Source organism: Salvelinus alpinus, chromosome 17, assembly GCF_045679555.1.
Source record: "Salvelinus alpinus chromosome 17, SLU_Salpinus.1, whole genome shotgun sequence".
In the NCBI taxonomy this organism is placed as follows: Eukaryota; Metazoa; Chordata; class Actinopteri; order Salmoniformes; family Salmonidae; genus Salvelinus; species Salvelinus alpinus.
In genome coordinates, this window is record NC_092102.1 from 27,595,007 (window position 1) to 27,612,897 (window position 17,891).

The following is a 17,891-nucleotide window of genomic DNA, read 5'->3' on the forward strand; positions in this document are numbered from 1 at the left end:
TTACTGTCCTGTTATTGAAAAAAACTAGTTATGGAATTCTGACCCTGAGAAACCCTCCTCTCACACACGCACACATACACGTTCTCCCTGACACACGTACACACATATAAGTGACATTGAGGGCCCACACAGCGAGGGAGGAAAGGTCAGGACAAAACTATCACGATGGGTTCTATAAGGAGATGAACTGTGTGGGGGGCTGATCTCATGCAGTGACAGTGAGGGAGTAGGAGTGTGTATGTGCGTGTAGTTGTAGTCGGTTGTGAAACAGTGGCAAAGAGGTTGTGTTCCTAGGCAGTCCCAGGGCTTCTTACAGAGGGCAGCAGGAAGAGCCAGTGATAGTGGGCCATCATCCATCACTGGGACGAACAAGAGGCTGTTTATAAACACACAATACTGGGAATGTCTTAATGAGCCTGCTCTCTCTCACTGCAGGATCAGAGCCCACACCATCACACACACATTCCCCTCCGCTCCGCATACTTCATATGTATCGCTCTATGCTCTCTATTTTAACATAAGGCAATTCATTGAGGGAGGTATCAACTACTGTTTAAGATTTCACCTCATGGAGTAGGCCAAAGCAAGGTGTGCATTTTTTCAGGAAAGTGATGCTTTCACTTGAGCTAAATTGTAAGGTTTGCCTACTGTGACCTTTGTAGAAGTGCATAGTACTAGGTGCGTATATATTTTTTCAGGCATTACTCCTTTCTATAAATAATTGCATACATTACACAGTTTAATAATAACCTTAACCGCCATTTAGCAGACTCTTTTATCCAAAGCCACATTTTACGTGTGAATGGTCCCGGGAATCAAACCCACTACCCTGCCGTTACAAGTGCCATGCTCTACCAACTGAGCTACAAAGGACCATTATATTAACATATTGCATAGATACCTGTGCAAAATCTACTTTGAGTGCCCCTTGTCTTCTTGAAAGACATCCATGGTATCTAATATCCTTATCCACCTCATACAATGTTTCTGATATTGGGTCTTAAGCAAGGTAATGTGCATGAGTGAGTGACTGTCTCTTGACTGAGAGGGAAAGTTCTTGTACTTTGTGTGTGTGTGTGTGTGCGTGTGCGTGCGTGTGTGTTTGTGTGTGTGTGTGTGTGTGTACGAGTGCGTGTTTGGCAGAGGCTGGACTGCAGTCAACATTACAAATTTAAGGGGAGGAAAAATCAGGAGGCTATCAGAAGTCAACACACGAGGAGAAGACCACCACTGGTGAGCTCATATCACTCTTTTTAATACATTTTACTCGATGAAGAGTATATTTATAATTTTATTTCAATATGATCCGTTATTCAAACTCTACTATTACATTTATTACATTTAAGTCATTTAGCAGACGCTCTTATCCAGAGCGACTTACAAATTGGTGCATTCACCTTATGATATCCAGTGGAACAACCACTTTACAATAGTGCATCTAACTCTTTTAAGGGGGGGGGGTTAGAAGGATTACTTTATCCTATCCTAGGTATTCCTTAAAGAGGTGGGGTTTCAGGTGTCTCCGGAAGGTGGTGATTGACTCCGCTGACCTGGCGTCGTGAGGGAGTTTGTTCCACCATTGGGGTGCCAGAGCAGCGAACATGGACTGTGTATTTGGACTGTGTATTTGGACTGTGTACAAACTACGTTTGTATTTGAAAAACGTAGTTTTACTATCATGTTCCTTGTTGATTGTTAATGTGAAGTTGTCTTGTTGATGTGAAGAGGCTTAGCTGTCCTACTTCTCCTGAGTAACCTGCTACCTGATAGATGAAGTGCCAAGGTGCCATAGTGCATCTTATCTTACAGACTTACAGAGAGATTTAAGAAGTTTTAACAGTGTGCTTTGGAAGGGTAATTTACTCCAACTAAGTCTTAATTTGTTTTTAAATTACACATTATTGATGCACGCATTAAGGAACTGACATTGGATAGGTTAGAGAGGTTTGGTGGTTACACTTGGACTTTTTAAAATATTTTTGCCACAATGTCGAGCCAGTGTTTTGTCCGTTTAGTCATGACAACAGTATCCTAACTCGTTTGTGAACGTTTTTAAGACCTGCTGTTACAAACAAGTAATGGATAAGGAAAATTAAGTTGGTAGGCTTGCATCTACAGTACGTAGAAATCTTGATTCTGTGGAATCCATTTGAGAGAGAAACATTTTCTGAAAACTGCAGTTGTACCTATAGTGAAAATGGCTCAAGCGTTCTAAAGCGACAACAGATAAGCTGAAATCAAAGACTTTCATTGTGTATGTTATGTTAGTATGTTCAGTATGTTCAGAGTTCCGGTGCCGACAGAGATGGCCGCCTCGCTTCGCGTTCCTAGAATGTATTTCTAAAACAGATTATAAACTGTTTGGATCTAGTTAGGGCGATAACTTCAAGAGGTGAAAATGTGATGTACTAAGCAAGCATTTATGTTCCTTTTCACATTTCACAACAACGGTCTAGTCAATTCGCATTAACTGTAGTAACATTTAGGGTATTTACAAGTATTTACAAATCATGTGATGTAAATCCCCCCCCCCTCTATTTTAACACTGGACTTTAACCACAAATCCATCCCCTGGCCCTCCCTGCAAGGCCACTCTAATCTAAGCGTCAGTTTCCTGTTTAAATCAGTAAACACTGTGCTATCTGAGTCAGGCTACCAGCAAACAGTGTGCAGTGATAAAGAGCCAAGCTGGGAAGACATACTAGAGGTTTAGAGAAAGAGAGATATTTATTGTGTGCTTACAGCCTTCAGTCCAAACATTGAGTGAATCAAGGGTAATGTGTTTATCCCACCCTTACCCTCCCCCTCCTCCTCCAGAACGCTTCCCTTGGGGATGTACATGCTCAGGCCTTTGTCCAACAGTGACAACTGGGCCACACTAGAAGATCCATGGCCACATGTATACACTCCAAGAAATTGTCCCCATCACTCATTGTGATGAGGGAAATGAATGAATGCGCAGCCACATCCACTCTAGTGTATGCGTTCCCGCCATTATCATGCTCTCTCACTCTCTTGGAGGTAGAGTACAGTATAAGGATAGAAAGCTTTGTGATGACATGACTAATGCAACAGTACACATGACAGAGGAATGTGACAACAGAAGCCTCTCCTGGGATTTGTTAATGTAATTGTACAATGACAAGAAATTCAAACAAATGTAATAATGACATAGTGTATTCGGAATTTCTTTCAATCGGGTACCTTAGCTAGTCAGTTGTGCCTAGGTATCAGATGGAGTGAGATTAGTTGGATCCAAAGACGACACAATGTTAATTTGAGGTTGCTTTGTTTGCTTCAAAGGTAGCTGAGTACCACTCTGGAAATGTGACGTGTTTGAAGGCTATGTTGTTCCAAACAATATGTTTTAAAAAATTGGCTAAATCAAAAAGGGTGCTTTGAGATATTCATATTCATATTTTTTATGATGAATAAATCAATGTGATTTTATTTCAGAATCTAGACATACTCCATATTTTAGAGCACACTATAAAGAGGATAATGACACCAAGATGTTGTCTGTATCATCTGTGGTTCAGGGATCATACTGTCTTACAAGAGGCATGCATTGGTTTTAAAAGGGTTTAAAATATTTTTGGGCCTTCCTGGCTTGGAATCGCCCATTAGAGATGAACAGAGGACTGCATGCCCGATCATGAATTAGTGAAACATAACTAAATAGTCACCATAACTATTATCACTGTTAATACTCAATGTTATGCATGTGTGCATACTGTAAATGCATCCTACCTACGGTGTACCTTCTCCTTTGCACTGCTTGCTCAGCACAGACGCTCAGCACGTGGGGTAGATAATTGAATGAAATGCTGCTCGTTGGTCGGCTTGGTTCACAAACAGGCCAGTGTAATTAGACAGTTGAGGAATGGGGTCAGGGTGGGAAGGACACCATTAGTTTGCTAGAATCATGCTACATGTCAAACCCCATCAGGGAGAGGTTAGGGCAAATCCAGGGTCTTCTCTCTTTCGTCAGAGCTCGACATGACCCAGTCAACTTTGGGGGGGGGGGGGGGGGGGGGGCGAGTTCTCTAAATTCAAAACCTGACTAGTGTCAAATATTAACTGCAATACAAACAGAGCAAACAGAATCCGAGTAAACACTCCCTGGGGGCCTCAAAGATGAGCTTTCACACACACTCTTACAACACACATACATACACATGTACACACATATCCCAGTACATTTACTCTCAGACATATACACAACACACTCAGTCATTCACATGAACACATACACACTATTGTGTTCACATGCACACTCGTACAACAAGCATGCATATGGCCGTGCATGCACACCCACACACACACTACTTACCCAGGAAGAGTAACTACAGCATACTAATAGTATATAGTGTAGATGGGGAAGAGTATTAAAGGTATCAAGATGTTTATGGAAAATATAATAAATATTATAAAGATTGACCACTGGTCATGTCCAGTTATGTTGGTACAGAGACAAGATTGCGGTGAGTTGCCAGCTCCAGCTAACTCATTGATCCCACTCTGTGAACTCCTGGTCCGCGGTGGGGTGGGATCCATCCACCCATGCCAAACCTAAGCTCCCCACCAGGGACAGGCCCCCATACGACAGGACCTCTCTCTTTCCTCTGAACTCCAAGCCAGGACAGCTGTTTGGACATGAGTCCAATCTCTCTCTTCTTCTCACACTCTCCTCTCTGTCCCTCGTCTCCCCCTGATGCCTCCCAAAGGAGCAGAGATCCATCGCACTGCCACAGACTTCAGCTGGCCGCCTTCACTGTGGACAACAGTAACCTTTAGGTTTGCATCTCAGAGGGTAGCTTAAAATAGGCAATGATATCACAGCTAGGAGACTGAGGAGACCTGTCGTCAAGCATTGATATAAAGAAATGTTTGGAGAGTTGCAGATTCCTCAGATGTGTGGTTCCCCGTATGTGTGTTGATAGATTAAGCGGGTGTTCCCAGAGACTGACTGTGGATCAGCTGTCCAGATGAGAGAGTGGAGTGAGTCGGAGATAACCATGTCTGCCGGTGGTTACCTCTCTGCCTCTGATGGATATGGCATCACCGAGCCTCTGCAGTACTACGGTGAGGGACTCTTTTTATCTGGAATTATACTAAAGCAATCTAGTCCGATTTGATGGTGTGCTGATCCAAACACAATGTATCCTGATACATACTCTGTAATTGTATGGTGATAACCTAATCAAATCAAAATGTCATGATTATACATTTATATTTCATTTATATTATATGTTTATGCTTCCTTTGTTCTGCTTTAGTTTGTGTGTTGCTTTTCTGTTATCATTTGTAGTGCCGTAGGACAGTAGATTAGAGGGGGAGACTTGCAAGAATACATAAAGTGTGGGCGTAACCTTATACATTTAGAAACAACTGTTTTTATTAAATAAATCTGAATGGAAAAATACTTACAGGATAGCCTGCCACATTTCCAGTACACAGGATGTTAGCTAACAAAGAATTTGCATTGGAACTAGGGCCTATTTATAATGGTTGCAGTGGAGTGTTGTGACCTCACTATGTGGCTTCTTCACATTGTGGTCCTCTCCTCTCCTGGCTGAGGGGTGGATATGATATGGCTACATAATGGGGGGTAGCGTTAGTGTGTGTGGGACAGAGGGAGGGAGGCCTGGGTGTTTACATAGTGCTGAAACGGTTTACAAACAGAGCTCACCACAGCGTTGTCACGCAAGCACGAACTCAGTACTGGCCTCCATCCTCGCCAGGACAGGAAACATCTGTGAGACGTAGAGGAAAGACGGGATGAGTGAGGAAAGTGGTGATGGAGAGAAAGAGAGAGAGAAGGATAGAGGGGAGGAAAAATAGAGAGAGTCAAGGTTCTAGAAGAGAAGGGGTGAGGCGGGTTGTGGCTGAGGATAGGGTGAGTGTTGTTGTTCAGAAAGGAAGGATCATAGGTTGGAATCTAGAGGTCACTGTGGTGTTCAGTACATGTCAGGACATCTTATAAGAGCTCATAGCTATGGATGAATATCCAGGTTGATATGGTATGAAGACACTCGATGTGCACCTGAGTACAATGTAACTTATACATCCAGTAGTATTGATGCATTTTGAGAAAGGATGGACATTAATCATTCCATTTTTTTGTGCTTAAAAGAAATAACCTCTCATTATTTCAGTTGTTATCTGAACTAATAAAACGCTAAGAGACTCAGCTTATGGAAGTGGATCCTTCTGATCAGAGTGACTGATTTAGGGCTGATCTGTGACCAGTGGTGACACATGTTCCCTCTGTGGAGACGGGACTTGAATTTGCTAAATGCTTCACAGCTCCACCGGCCCCCCCCGCTACGCTCATAAGACATCATCAGACACCAACCTACGCGGCAATAAAATACTGAATAAAACTCTATAAAAATATGTAAATGGTAAAATGCCCCTGTAACCTCTCAGCTGCATCCTGTTTCCACAGTCCAAACTGGTTCACAAGGTCTCACTCTGACGTTTTTTTTATTACGTCCCATAGGACCAATAAAATACATTAAGTCATGCATGAATCCCGTAAGATGGTGGACAAGGATCACATTCTTGTGATGCACTTTGACTTGAAACCAGTGTGACTGGGATAATGGCTCTGGTGGACCCTCTTTGCTAGCCACTAGACGTTCCCAGGTCCCTGTGGGGCACTTAAACTTAACCGGTGGGTTCAGGATCAAAGCACCAAATCCATTTATTTTGTGTTTCCTCATCACACAGATGTGCTGGGGGACCCTTTGGGCTACCCTTTCCAGGAGCCAGACCTACAGGGCCTAGCCTTCAGCCAGCAGCAGTACAGCCCCATCAATGTGCAGTTCTCTGTCTACGGACCGCCGTCCTCCCAGCCCTTCCACACACTTTCCACCCACCCCTACAGCCCCCACTGCCTGGACACTCCCTGCGAGCCCAGCCCAGAGCCCCAGTGTGGAAGCCTGGGGAAGGGGCGAGGTGGGGGAGGTTTGTCCCTGGTCAAGAGGACCAGGCTGGGTCCGGGAGGAAGGGTGAGGGGCCAGGATGAGCTGTGTGTGGTGTGTGGGGACAAAGCCTCTGGCTACCACTACAACGCCCTCACCTGTGAAGGCTGCAAAGGTAGGGGAGGCAGTGTTTTCGTCAAAGTTTACAACAACATTTGGGGGGTCAACCTGAAAGTTTATCACAGAGCCCGTCACTTCCGGTATCTGTCTGAATATGGGGTTTGAATTTAAATTAAAAAAAACGTCTTTATCTGGATTAACTTTAATTGAAATGGACCCCAACAAGAGGTGGTTATACTCCTGTGTTTCAGGTTTCTTCCGAAGGAGTGTGACGAAGAAAGCAGTGTACCGGTGTAAAAGTGGCGGAGGCTGTGAGATGGACATGTACATGCGGAGAAAGTGCCAGGACTGCCGCCTGCAGAAATGTCGTGCTGTGGGCATGCTGGCTGAATGTGAGGGGAACATACCATATCAAAAAGGCTGTAGGGATATTTGAAACTGTATTTAGCTGAAAGCAATGTCAATAATTTGAAGAGAGGCAGAGTAAGCTAACAATAAGATCTTGAATCTTGAATCTTCATATCTCCAATTTATAGCCAGGCGGACTTAATTTAATTGCTAAGACAACCAAAACACCTTGTACAGGGATCCCTTGGAAAAATGTGTATGATCTCAATATCCTTGTGTAAATAAACAATAAGTCAATAAAATATATTTGCCTATGTGAGTCTGACAGAGGCAATTGTGTTGCCAGGTCTGCTGACGGAGGTGCAGTGCCAGTCCAAGAGGCTGAGGAAGGGGACCAAACACAGAGGAGGAGGGCCTGAGGAGGAGGAGAACATGGGGAGCAGGAGAGTCAGCTCCACCAGCAAGCTACCAGGACAGGTACATCACTTTCTCCTTTCCTCCTACATTCAAACCTTCTCATCTAGTTTTCTGACCTTTCGCTATTGTGTTAACTTTCTTGGATATTCTGAATGGCAAGGACATTGTAGCTTGACGCTTTTTGCAAGATACCCCAAGATCAAATATCCAAGGGTCTAGATAATTACAGACCCTTGGATGATCATCTTGTCAGATGGATTGTATCAATGGAGAACCACAGATCTGTTCCTTACTTTTGTTCATAGGTGGCCCTCTCCCAGATCACTTTCTTAGATTTCCTGTTTAAGTTCTGGGACTATCAGGGGGATGTCCCAGATTTAAAAAAATTAAACATTGCATAGGTCTTTGGAATGGCCTCTTAATAGTAGGCTGGACCAGTAGCCTGTAACACTTTTGACTGATTTCTTATTGGGGTGCCCTGTAATACGACCCTGCTTATATTCCAAGTCTGTGTCAGAATGGTCCCACTGGACAAACAATGGTTGAATCAACGTTGTTTCCACTTAATTTCAACCAAAACATTCAATGTGATGACGATAAATCAGCGTGGAAAACTGGGGCATTTTTATTACGGAAACAGTTTACCGTTTAAGAACACAACGGAAGCCAATAGAGCAAAACAAGAGTTTATATTAGACAAATTCAGGTAGGTCCCTCCCCGTTTCGTTCCTTTTGCTTCTGTTTAAAACCCTGTCCCGTTAGGCTAGGCTATGCTAGTCAGCTTTTTTGATGAGGATGCTCCCGGATCCGGGATGGGTATCACTGAAAGGTTATTAAGAAACGTTTTGCAACAGACTCGGCATAATGTATACGCCCCAGATTGGATTTGCAAAAAGTCCTCAACGTAAGGGAATTTCCTAAATCCAATGACATGGTGACATATTTTTTTTTCAACTCATCCAAATGTAAATCAAAACTAGACGTTGAACTGACGTCTGTGACCAGTGGGGTAATTTCACTCAGCCATCAAATGATCTGTTCGTAATAATTTTTTTCCTGTAACAGGTAGTGTCTGCAAATTTGTCAGTAGAACAGAAGCATGTGCTGGACAGGATGGTGGAGGCTCATCGGCAGTACAGTGCGCAGGACACTACACACTATAGGGTGGGTCGCTGATAAGAATAGTAATTCTTATGGATTGAGATTTTAAAGATATGTTGTCATTTTTCTACTAATCTCATTGAGAGCTTATTCAGGCAGTTTTTTTCTGCAGGTGTTTGAGTGGACTTGTACAGAGGTTGGTGGAGACAGACTAACAGACATGGCATGCCCTCCCTCTCAGAGGCTGCTGCAGTTCGCCAAGAGTGTACCTGGTGAGTTGGGCCACACCTCATACATAAGCGTTCTCTCCTTTCTTGTTTCTGCAGTGATATGGAAGCAAATACCTGCTAAGCTTACACCATGTTGCTTTCACCTACCATATGTTTTCATATCAAAACCAAAATCAAACGGGCTCCCGAGTGGCGCACAGTCTAAGGCACTGCAGCTCAGTGCTAGAGGCATCACTACAGACCCTGGTTCGATTCCAGGCTGTGTCACAACTGGCAGTGATTGGGAGTCCCATAGGGCGGTGCACAATTTGCCCAGCGTTGTCTGGGTTAGGGTTTGGCCGAGGTAGGCCATCATTGTAAATAAGAATTTGTTCATAACTGACTGGCCTAGTTAAAAACAGCCCTGTTTCTCTCTCTGAGGCCACTCTGTGTCTGATACCTCCTGTAGTGTAAACTAATCTAGTGTCTGGTGTCCATGTAGGCTTTGAGCTCCTGGACTGCTTGGACCAGAACACCCTCCTCTCTAGTTCATCTGTGGAAGTCATGTTTCTGTTATCAGCTCAGCAGTTCACCCAGAACCCAGCAGCCTCTAGCCCAGGTATTGACACCACCACACCACCATGAGGCTTGTGGGTGCCTGACTCATTTGTCCTGGCTCCATTTAACTCCCATGGAGTCACATTCAACACCATTTGGGGGTTAATGGTTCCACCCACATTTTTTGTTAAAACCAACCTGGTCATGGGGTAGATTAGATTTTTTTTGTACATATCCACTAAATAGAGTACATATCCAATCACATTAAACTCTCAGAGTTGATTAAATGTAACTACATGCCATTTCACACTTTTATGTGTTTTAAATTAACAATCAACTCCATCAGAGTACATTACTCTAGCAGTTCACTACCTTTTACTGTAGGGTGTAAAGTCTTATTTGCATATTTCCCAGTGTGCCTTTTGAGTAAATGATTACGTTATGCTGGCTTGCTAAGTGATGTCTAGTGATCTCTAGCGAGGCTATCCAACAATTTGATATTTTCATCACCCGCAACCTGCATTCAAAATGATTGTCAGAGTAAAGACTGAGTATATTGAGAACACCTAGATCACCTAAACTGGAACAACCATCTCAGTAACCTCTTACGGATTAGATTAGTTTAGAAAAATGTAAGTTATTTATCTTTGTGTAGCATAAGATCAATAACAATCAAAGTACATGCGAAAACACAGATATTGAGAGTTGATGAGAGTTGTGAGAGTTAATGGAAATGAACACTGCTGAATCAACTCTGAAAATGTGGTAGAAAACTTTAACACAGTGAATATAGCACTTCTTGCACTGTACTCCAAAGCAATGTAAGGGGGCTGTGGATCCTCCATAGATATCAATCCCTCTCTCTGGTTACTCTTAAGGAAGTTAAAAGTACACATCCAAATGAACACCAGTTATCACTCCAGGGAGCAAATCACTCTGTTGAGGGTTAAGATAACTCCAGTGAACACTATGATTCCAACTCTCCTTGATTTACTGTGTACTGAAGAGGTAGGAGCTAGGGATGGAAATGGAACCGGGCCGATTATGCCAGAGAGCTCATTGTTTTATTTTATTTTACAAGCACTACAACCTTTCAACATCTCAACTCATCATTGGCTGAAAACCTTAGAGTCCAAGGAAAACATTCATAGTGGGACCGGCCCTGTAAACTCAGGTAAGGCACACTGTCCTATCTAAATACAGTATACTCACCACCATAGTATCCCATCTTACGAGCTTTATTTACAGTACTATTTGAAGAGAGGTTCAAGTTAAAGGGATAAGATCGATTTGAGTTTATTTGACATTTTATCTTATTTTCCACGAGTATTGTTACAGGCTTTAAAAATCCTAGTCCGAGAACCTGGACTTTGATAAATAACAGGCAAAAAACGTAAAAACTGTTTGGATGAAACCACAACACCCCAGGTGGGTCGAAAATATGCTAAAACTTCAAAATAGTGAACTATCCCTTTAAAGATATTAAAATGAAGCAAGCTACAGTGAAAAATAAGGGAAATTGGGATTTGTCCTGTTTCCTTCCATGTTGAGTCAGGTAGTGTGTCTATGTGCAGGAGTCAATGAGGACTTGCTAGGACCGGTGCTCAACTTCTTCCACAGCATGGCTGCATTGGGGGTGACGGAGGCTGAATATGCCCTGCTCACTGCTACAGCACTGCTATGCTCAGGTGACTGGCTCTCTATGCCTGACACATTACTGTATGAAAGGCTAAATGTATTTGTTAATTTATTTTAAATACTATAACACAAGATATTTAGTTGATAAAGACACACTTTTTATTGACTTATCATTTTCCTCCAAGAGTGTCTGAATATCTCCTCTAGCTTGGCCAGATAGTGACGACCAACTCTATGTCGTTCTGTCATCTGGCTCTGTTAGCAGACGAAGCGTTGCTGCGGGCGGTGGCGTGTGTGGAGAGCTTACAGGAGCTGACCATGGAGCTTCTGTCCAGGGTGTGCGGAGCCCGGTATGGAGCCCAGGGCCCTCAGGGAGCCCAGCGTTTCGCTCGCCTGCTGGGGAGACTCACAGAGCTGCGCACGCTACGACACAACCACCTCACCCTGCTCCGACAGCAGCTCTGGGACAGTCAGCCTTGAGACAGACACTGAGTACGAAGAACAGAGATAGAACAGAGAGACAGAGACACAAACAAATGGTTTAAATAATCTAAATTTTGGCTTAATGTTCAATGATTTATCAAGTTTGTACCAAACAATTTAAGGTAAAACTATTGGCCATTTAGGATTATTATGTTTATAATTAAAAATATCAATACCATTCTTCTAAGTGATTGGTTTCTACTGTAAATTTTGAATCACTGACCAGTATTAAACCAACGTGAGTTTTGTTATATGGAGAACGCAGATGAAGGTATTAAAAAAGTATTTTATCATACCCTTGGCAGTCATCCTGTTTGTGTTGTTTTCATGGTGAAGCGTAATCAACCACCTGGTCATATACTGTCACACAGTGCTCTGGTAGGTCTGTTACACAGTGTTCTCTTGGAGTTTAAAGAGGAAGTTTGTTAAAATATAAATGTTCATGATTTTACACTTACCTAGGATGTTTTGGGTTGACAGTAGTAGCTTGGCAGACTAGTGCAAAACAGCATTACATCATTGGTATCAATTGTGGCTCACATCAGAATTTTTTTAAACTTCTTATGGCTGCATCCCGCTAACGAGATCGATATGACAACAGCCAGTGAAAGTGCAGGGCGCCAAATTCAAACAACAGAAATCTCATAATTAAAATTCCTCAAACATAGATGTGTCTTATATCATTTTAAAGGTAATCCCACCAAAGTGTCCGATTTCAAATATGCTTTTCAGCGAAAGCACTACAAACGATTATGTTAGGTCACCACCAAACCACAATAAGCACAGCCATTTTTCCAGCGAAATATAGCAGTCACAAAAAGCAGAAATAGAGATAAAATTAATCACTAACCTTTGATGATCTTCATCAGATGACACTCATAGGACTTCATGTTACACAATACATGCATGTTTTGTTTGATAAAGTTCATATTTATATAAAAAAATCTGAGTTTACATTGGCGCGTTACATTCACTAGTTCCAAAAACATCAAGTGATTTTGCATAGCCACATCGTTTCAACAGAAATACACATCATAATGTAACGATAGTCATTTTCTTCCTCCTCCTCGGACGAGGAGAGGCGAGAAGGATCGGACCAATACGCAGAGTGGTTAGTTTCCATAGTGATTTAATATAACAAAACAATATGCGATACAAAATAACAAAATAACTACCATGACAGTCCCGTGTGGCGAAACACTGACACAAGAACAAACACCCACAAAACACACGTGAAACCCCGGCTGCCTAAGTATGATTCTCAATCAGGGACAACGATTGACAGCTGCCTCTGATTGAGAATCATACCAGGCCGAACACACAAAATCCCAACATAAAAATCACACATCGACAACCCACCCAACTGGCTGGCTGGCTCTGGCAGCTCCATGCTGGCTGACGGCTCTGGCTGTTCATGGCTGGCTGACGGCTCTGGCTGGTCATGGCTGGCTGACGGCTCTGGCTGGCCATGGCTGGCTGGCGGCTCTGGCAGCTCCTGGCTGGCTGGCGGCTCTGGCAGCTCCTGGCTGGCTGGCTCTGGCAGCTCCTGGCTGGCTGGCTCTGGCAGCTCCTGGCTGGCTGGCTCTGGCAGCTCCATGCTGGCTGACGGCTCTGGCTGGTCATGGCTGGCTGACGGCTCTGGCTAGTCATGGCTGGCTGACGGCTCTGGCTGGTCATGGCTGGCTGACGGCTCTGGCTGCTCCTGTCTGGCGGACGGCTCTGGCTGCTCCTGTCTGGCGGACGGCTCTGGCTGCTCCTGTCTGGCGGACGGCTCTGGCTGCTCCTGTCTGGCGGACGGCTCTAGCGGCTCGGGACAGACGGGCAGCTCTGACGGCTCGGGACAGACGGGCAGCTCAGACAGCGCTGGGCAGGCAGGCAGCTCAGACAGCGCTGGGCAGGCAGGCAGCTCAGACTCTGGCTGCGCTGGAGAGGAGGAAGGCTCTGACAGCGCTGGACAGGTGGGAGCAACTGGAGAGAGAAGACGGAGAGACAGCCTGGTGCGGGGGGCTGCCACCGGAGGACTGGTACGTGGAGGTGGCACCGGATATACCGGACCGTGAAGGAGTACACGCGCTCTTGAGCACCGAGCCTGCCCAACCTTACCAGGTTGAATGGTCCCCGTAGCCCTGCCAGTGCGGCGAGGTGGAATAGCCCGCACTGGGCTATGCTGGCGAACCGGGGACACCATTTGTAAGGCTGGTGCCATGTATGCCGGCCCGAGGAGACGCACTGGAGACCAGATGCGTTGGGCCGGCTTCATGACACCCGGCTCGATGCCCAACCTAGCCCTACCAGTGCGGCGAGGTGGAATAGCCCGCACTGGGCTAAGCACGCGTACTGGGGACACCGTGCGCTCCACCGCATAACACGGTGTCTGACCAGTACGACGCCCTCTCACTCCACGGTAAGCATGGGGAGTTGGCTCAGGTCTCCTACCCGGCTTTGCCACACTCCGCGTGTGCCCCCCCCAATACATTTTTGGGTCTGACTCTCGGGCTCCCAACCGCGTCGCCGCGCTGCCTCCTCATACCAGCGCCTCTCTGCCTTCGCTGCCTCCAACTCCGCCTTGGGACGGCGATATTCCCCTGGCTGAGCCCAGGGTCCCTTGCCGTCCAGGATCTCCTCCCAAGTCCAAGAGTCCTGTGTCTGTTTCTGCTGCTGCTGTCGCTGCCCTTTTCCACTCCACTTGGTCCTTTGGTGGTGGGTGTTTCTGTAACGATAGTCAATTTCTTCCTCCTCCTCGGACGAGGAGAGGCGAGAAGGATCGGACCAATACGCAGAGTGGTTAGTTTCCATAGTGATTTAATATAACAAAACAATATGCGATACAAAATAACAAAATAACTACCGTGACAGTCCCGTGTGGCGAAACACTGACACAAAAACAAACACCCACAAAACACACGTGAAACCCCGGCTGCCTAAGTATGATTCTCAATCAGGGACAACGATTGACAGCTGCCTCTGATTGAGAATCATACCAGGCCGAACACACAAAATCCCAACATAAAAATCACACATCGACAACCCACCCAACTCACGCCCTGACCATACTAAATAAATACAAAAACAAGGGAAAACAGGTCAGGAACGTGACACATAAATGTAGATGATAATACAAGTTATACACATGTAATTATAGATATACAGTGGGGAGAACAAGTATTTGATACACTGCCGATTTTGCAGGTTTTCCTACTTACAAAGCATGTAGAGGTCTGTAATTTCTATCATGGGTACACTTCAACTATGAGAGACGGAATCTAAAACAAAAATCCAGAAAATCACATTGTATGATTTTTAAGTAATTAATTTGCATTTTATTGCATGACATAAGTATTTGATACATCAGAAAAGCAGATCTTAATATTTGGTACAGAAACCTTTGTTTGCAATTACAGAGATCATACGTTTCCTGTAGTTCTTGACCAGGTTTGCACACACTGCAGCAGGGATTTTGGCCCACTCCTCCATACAGATCTTCTCCAGATCCTTCAGGTTTCGGGGCTGTCGCTGGGCAATACGGACTTTCAGCTCCCACCAAAGATTTTCTATTGGGTTCAGGTCTGGAGACTGGCTAGGCCACTTCAGGACCTTGAGATGCTTCTTACGGCACCACTCCTTAGTTGCCCTGGCTGTGTGTTTCGGGTCGTTGTCATGCTGGAAGACCCAGCCACGACCCATCTTCAATGCTCTTACTGAGGGAAGGAGGTTGTTGGCCAAGATCTCGCGATACATGGCCCCATCCATCCTCCCCTCAATACGGTGCAGTCATCCTGTACCCTTTGCAGAAAAGCATCCCCAAAGAATGATGTTTCCACCTCCATGCTTCACGGTTGGGATGGTGTTCTTGGGGTTGTACTCATCCTTCTTCTTCCTCCAAACACGGCGAGTGGAGTTTAGACCAAAAAGCTCTATTTTTGTCTCATCAGACCACATGACCTTCTCCCATTCCTCCTCTGGATCATCCAGATGGTCATTGGCAAACTTCAGACGGGCCTGGACATGCGCTGGCTTGAGCAGGTGGACCTTGCGTGCGCTGCAGGATTTTAATCCATGACGGTGTAGTGTGTTACTAATGGTTTTCTTTGAGACTGTGGTCCCAGCTCTCTCCAGGTCATTGACCAGGTCCTGCCGTGTAGTTCTGGGCTGATAACTCACCTTCCTCATGATCATTGATGCCCCACGAGGTGAGATCTTGCATGGAGCCCCAGACCGAGGGTGATTGACCGTCATCTTGAACTTCTTCCATTTTCTAATAATTGCGCCAACAGTTGTTGCCTTCTCACCAAGCTGCTTGCCTATTGTCCTGTAGCCCATCCCAGCCTGTTGCATGTCTACAATTTTATCCCTGATGTCCTTATACAGCTCTCTGGTCTTGGCCATTGTGGAGAGGTTGGAGTCTGTTTGATTGAGTGTGTGGACAGGTGTCTTTTATACAGGTAACGAGTTCAAACAGGTGCAGTTAATACAGGTAATGAGTGGAGAACAGGAGGGCTTCTTAAAGAAAAACTAACAGGTCTGTGAGAGCCGGAATTCTTACTGGTTGGTAGGTGATCAAATACTTATGTCATGCAATAAAATGCAAATTAATTACTTAAAAATCATACAATGTGATTTTCTGGATTTTTGTTTTAGATTCCGTCTCTCACAGTTGAAGTGTACCTATGATAAAAATTACAGACCTCTACATGCTTTGTAAGTAGGAAAACCTGCAAAATCGGCAGTGTATCAAATACTTGTTCTCCCCACTGTACCTCTCCTTAATGCAACCGCTGTGTCAGATAAAAATTTAAAAAATACGGAAAAAGCAAACCATGCAATAATCTGAGACGGCGCTCAGAACAATAGCCAAATTAGCCGCCATGTTGGAGTCAACAGAAACCAGAAAATACATGATAAATGTTTCCTTACCTTTGATGAACTTCATCAGAATGCAGTCCTAGGAATCCCAGGTCCACAATAAATGCTTGATTTGTTCGATAATGTCCGTTATTTATGTCCAATTAGCTACTTTGGTTAGCGCGTTTGGTAAACAATTCCAAAGTCACAAAGCGCGTCCACTATAACGTGACGAAATGTCCAAAAGTTCCATAACAGTCAGTAGAAACATGTCAAACGACGTACCGAATCAATCTTTAGAATGTTGTTAACATACATCTTGAATAAGTTCCAACCGGAGAATTAGATTGACTTCAGTTGAGCGATGGAACGGAGCTGCCTATCACGTGAACGCGTGTGGTCAAAGCATGGTCAGCTCGTGGCAGTGGTGACTAATTCCTGTCTCCTTCGGCCCCCCTTCACATTAGAGTCATCAGACAAGGTTCTATTGGAAGCCGTAGGAAGTGAAAACTCATCAATATCTCGCTGTAATTTCAATGAGAGCTTGGTTGAAAATCTGCCACCCCAGAAAAAATCCAAACAGGAAGTGGAACTTCTCAGGTTTTTGCCTGCCATATGAGTTCTGTTACACTCACAGACATAATTCAAACAGAAACTTCAGAGTGTTTTCTATCCAATAGTAATAATATTATGCAAATATTAGCAACTATGACTGAGGAGCAGGCCGTTTACTCTGGGCACCTCTGTGCACCTTTCATCCAAGCTACTCAATACTGCCCCTGCAGCCATAATTAATACACCTTACAGATACCTCAGTTGTCCAACTTCTATTGTAACCACATCACTCCCTACGAACATACACTGTGATATAAGGAATTATTTCTCATGGTTGCTGAAATATAAACATTCAGACGGCTTTAATAAGTGCTCCACAAAGCTGGACATCCTATTTGCAACATTCAAAAAACGAAAATGTTCTTAAAACGATGTAGTGTAGAAGCGTAAGTAAAATGTAAAAGTAAAGATGTATTCAATGGATATTGTTCTGATATCTATCTGTGCCCCTGTGAAAGTTGTCACTATTGATCACAGTTGACAGCAGTAAAGCATAGTCGAGTAGAAATACATAAAACATACACACTGATATTGTGTGATAGATTCTAAAGTACATAAAGTAATCATTTCCTTTTCATTTTGTGTTATGAAAAACAAAAATAAAGAGAATGAACAGGGATTAATAAAATAA

General features: G+C 44.2%; 1 protein-coding gene across 3 annotated transcripts; it reads left to right on the forward strand.

Annotated features, from left to right (window-relative positions):
• Positions 1-1,133: 1,133 nt before the first annotated feature.
• LOC139542642 (bile acid receptor-like) lies at positions 1,134-12,098 on the forward strand. 3 transcript variants are annotated; one of them, XM_071348322.1, is made up of 12 exons: positions 1,208-1,233; positions 4,728-4,797; positions 4,944-5,085; positions 6,736-7,104; positions 7,301-7,441; positions 7,744-7,874; positions 8,880-8,978; positions 9,088-9,187; positions 9,627-9,743; positions 10,764-10,856; positions 11,257-11,370; positions 11,583-12,098. In XM_071348322.1, exons 3-12 carry the CDS (start codon positions 4,989-4,991, stop codon positions 11,798-11,800), a joined length of 1,479 nt encoding a protein of 492 aa, XP_071204423.1. In that variant the 5' UTR covers positions 1,208-1,233; positions 4,728-4,797; positions 4,944-4,988; the 3' UTR covers positions 11,801-12,098. The 3 variants fall into 3 exon arrangements, with proteins under 3 accessions (XP_071204425.1, XP_071204422.1, XP_071204423.1); XM_071348324.1 differs by lacking the exon at positions 4,728-4,797 and having other exon boundaries at positions 1,134-1,233; positions 11,586-12,098; XM_071348321.1 differs by lacking the exon at positions 4,728-4,797 and having other exon boundaries at positions 1,135-1,233.
• The last annotated feature ends 5,793 nt before the right edge of the window (positions 12,099-17,891 follow it).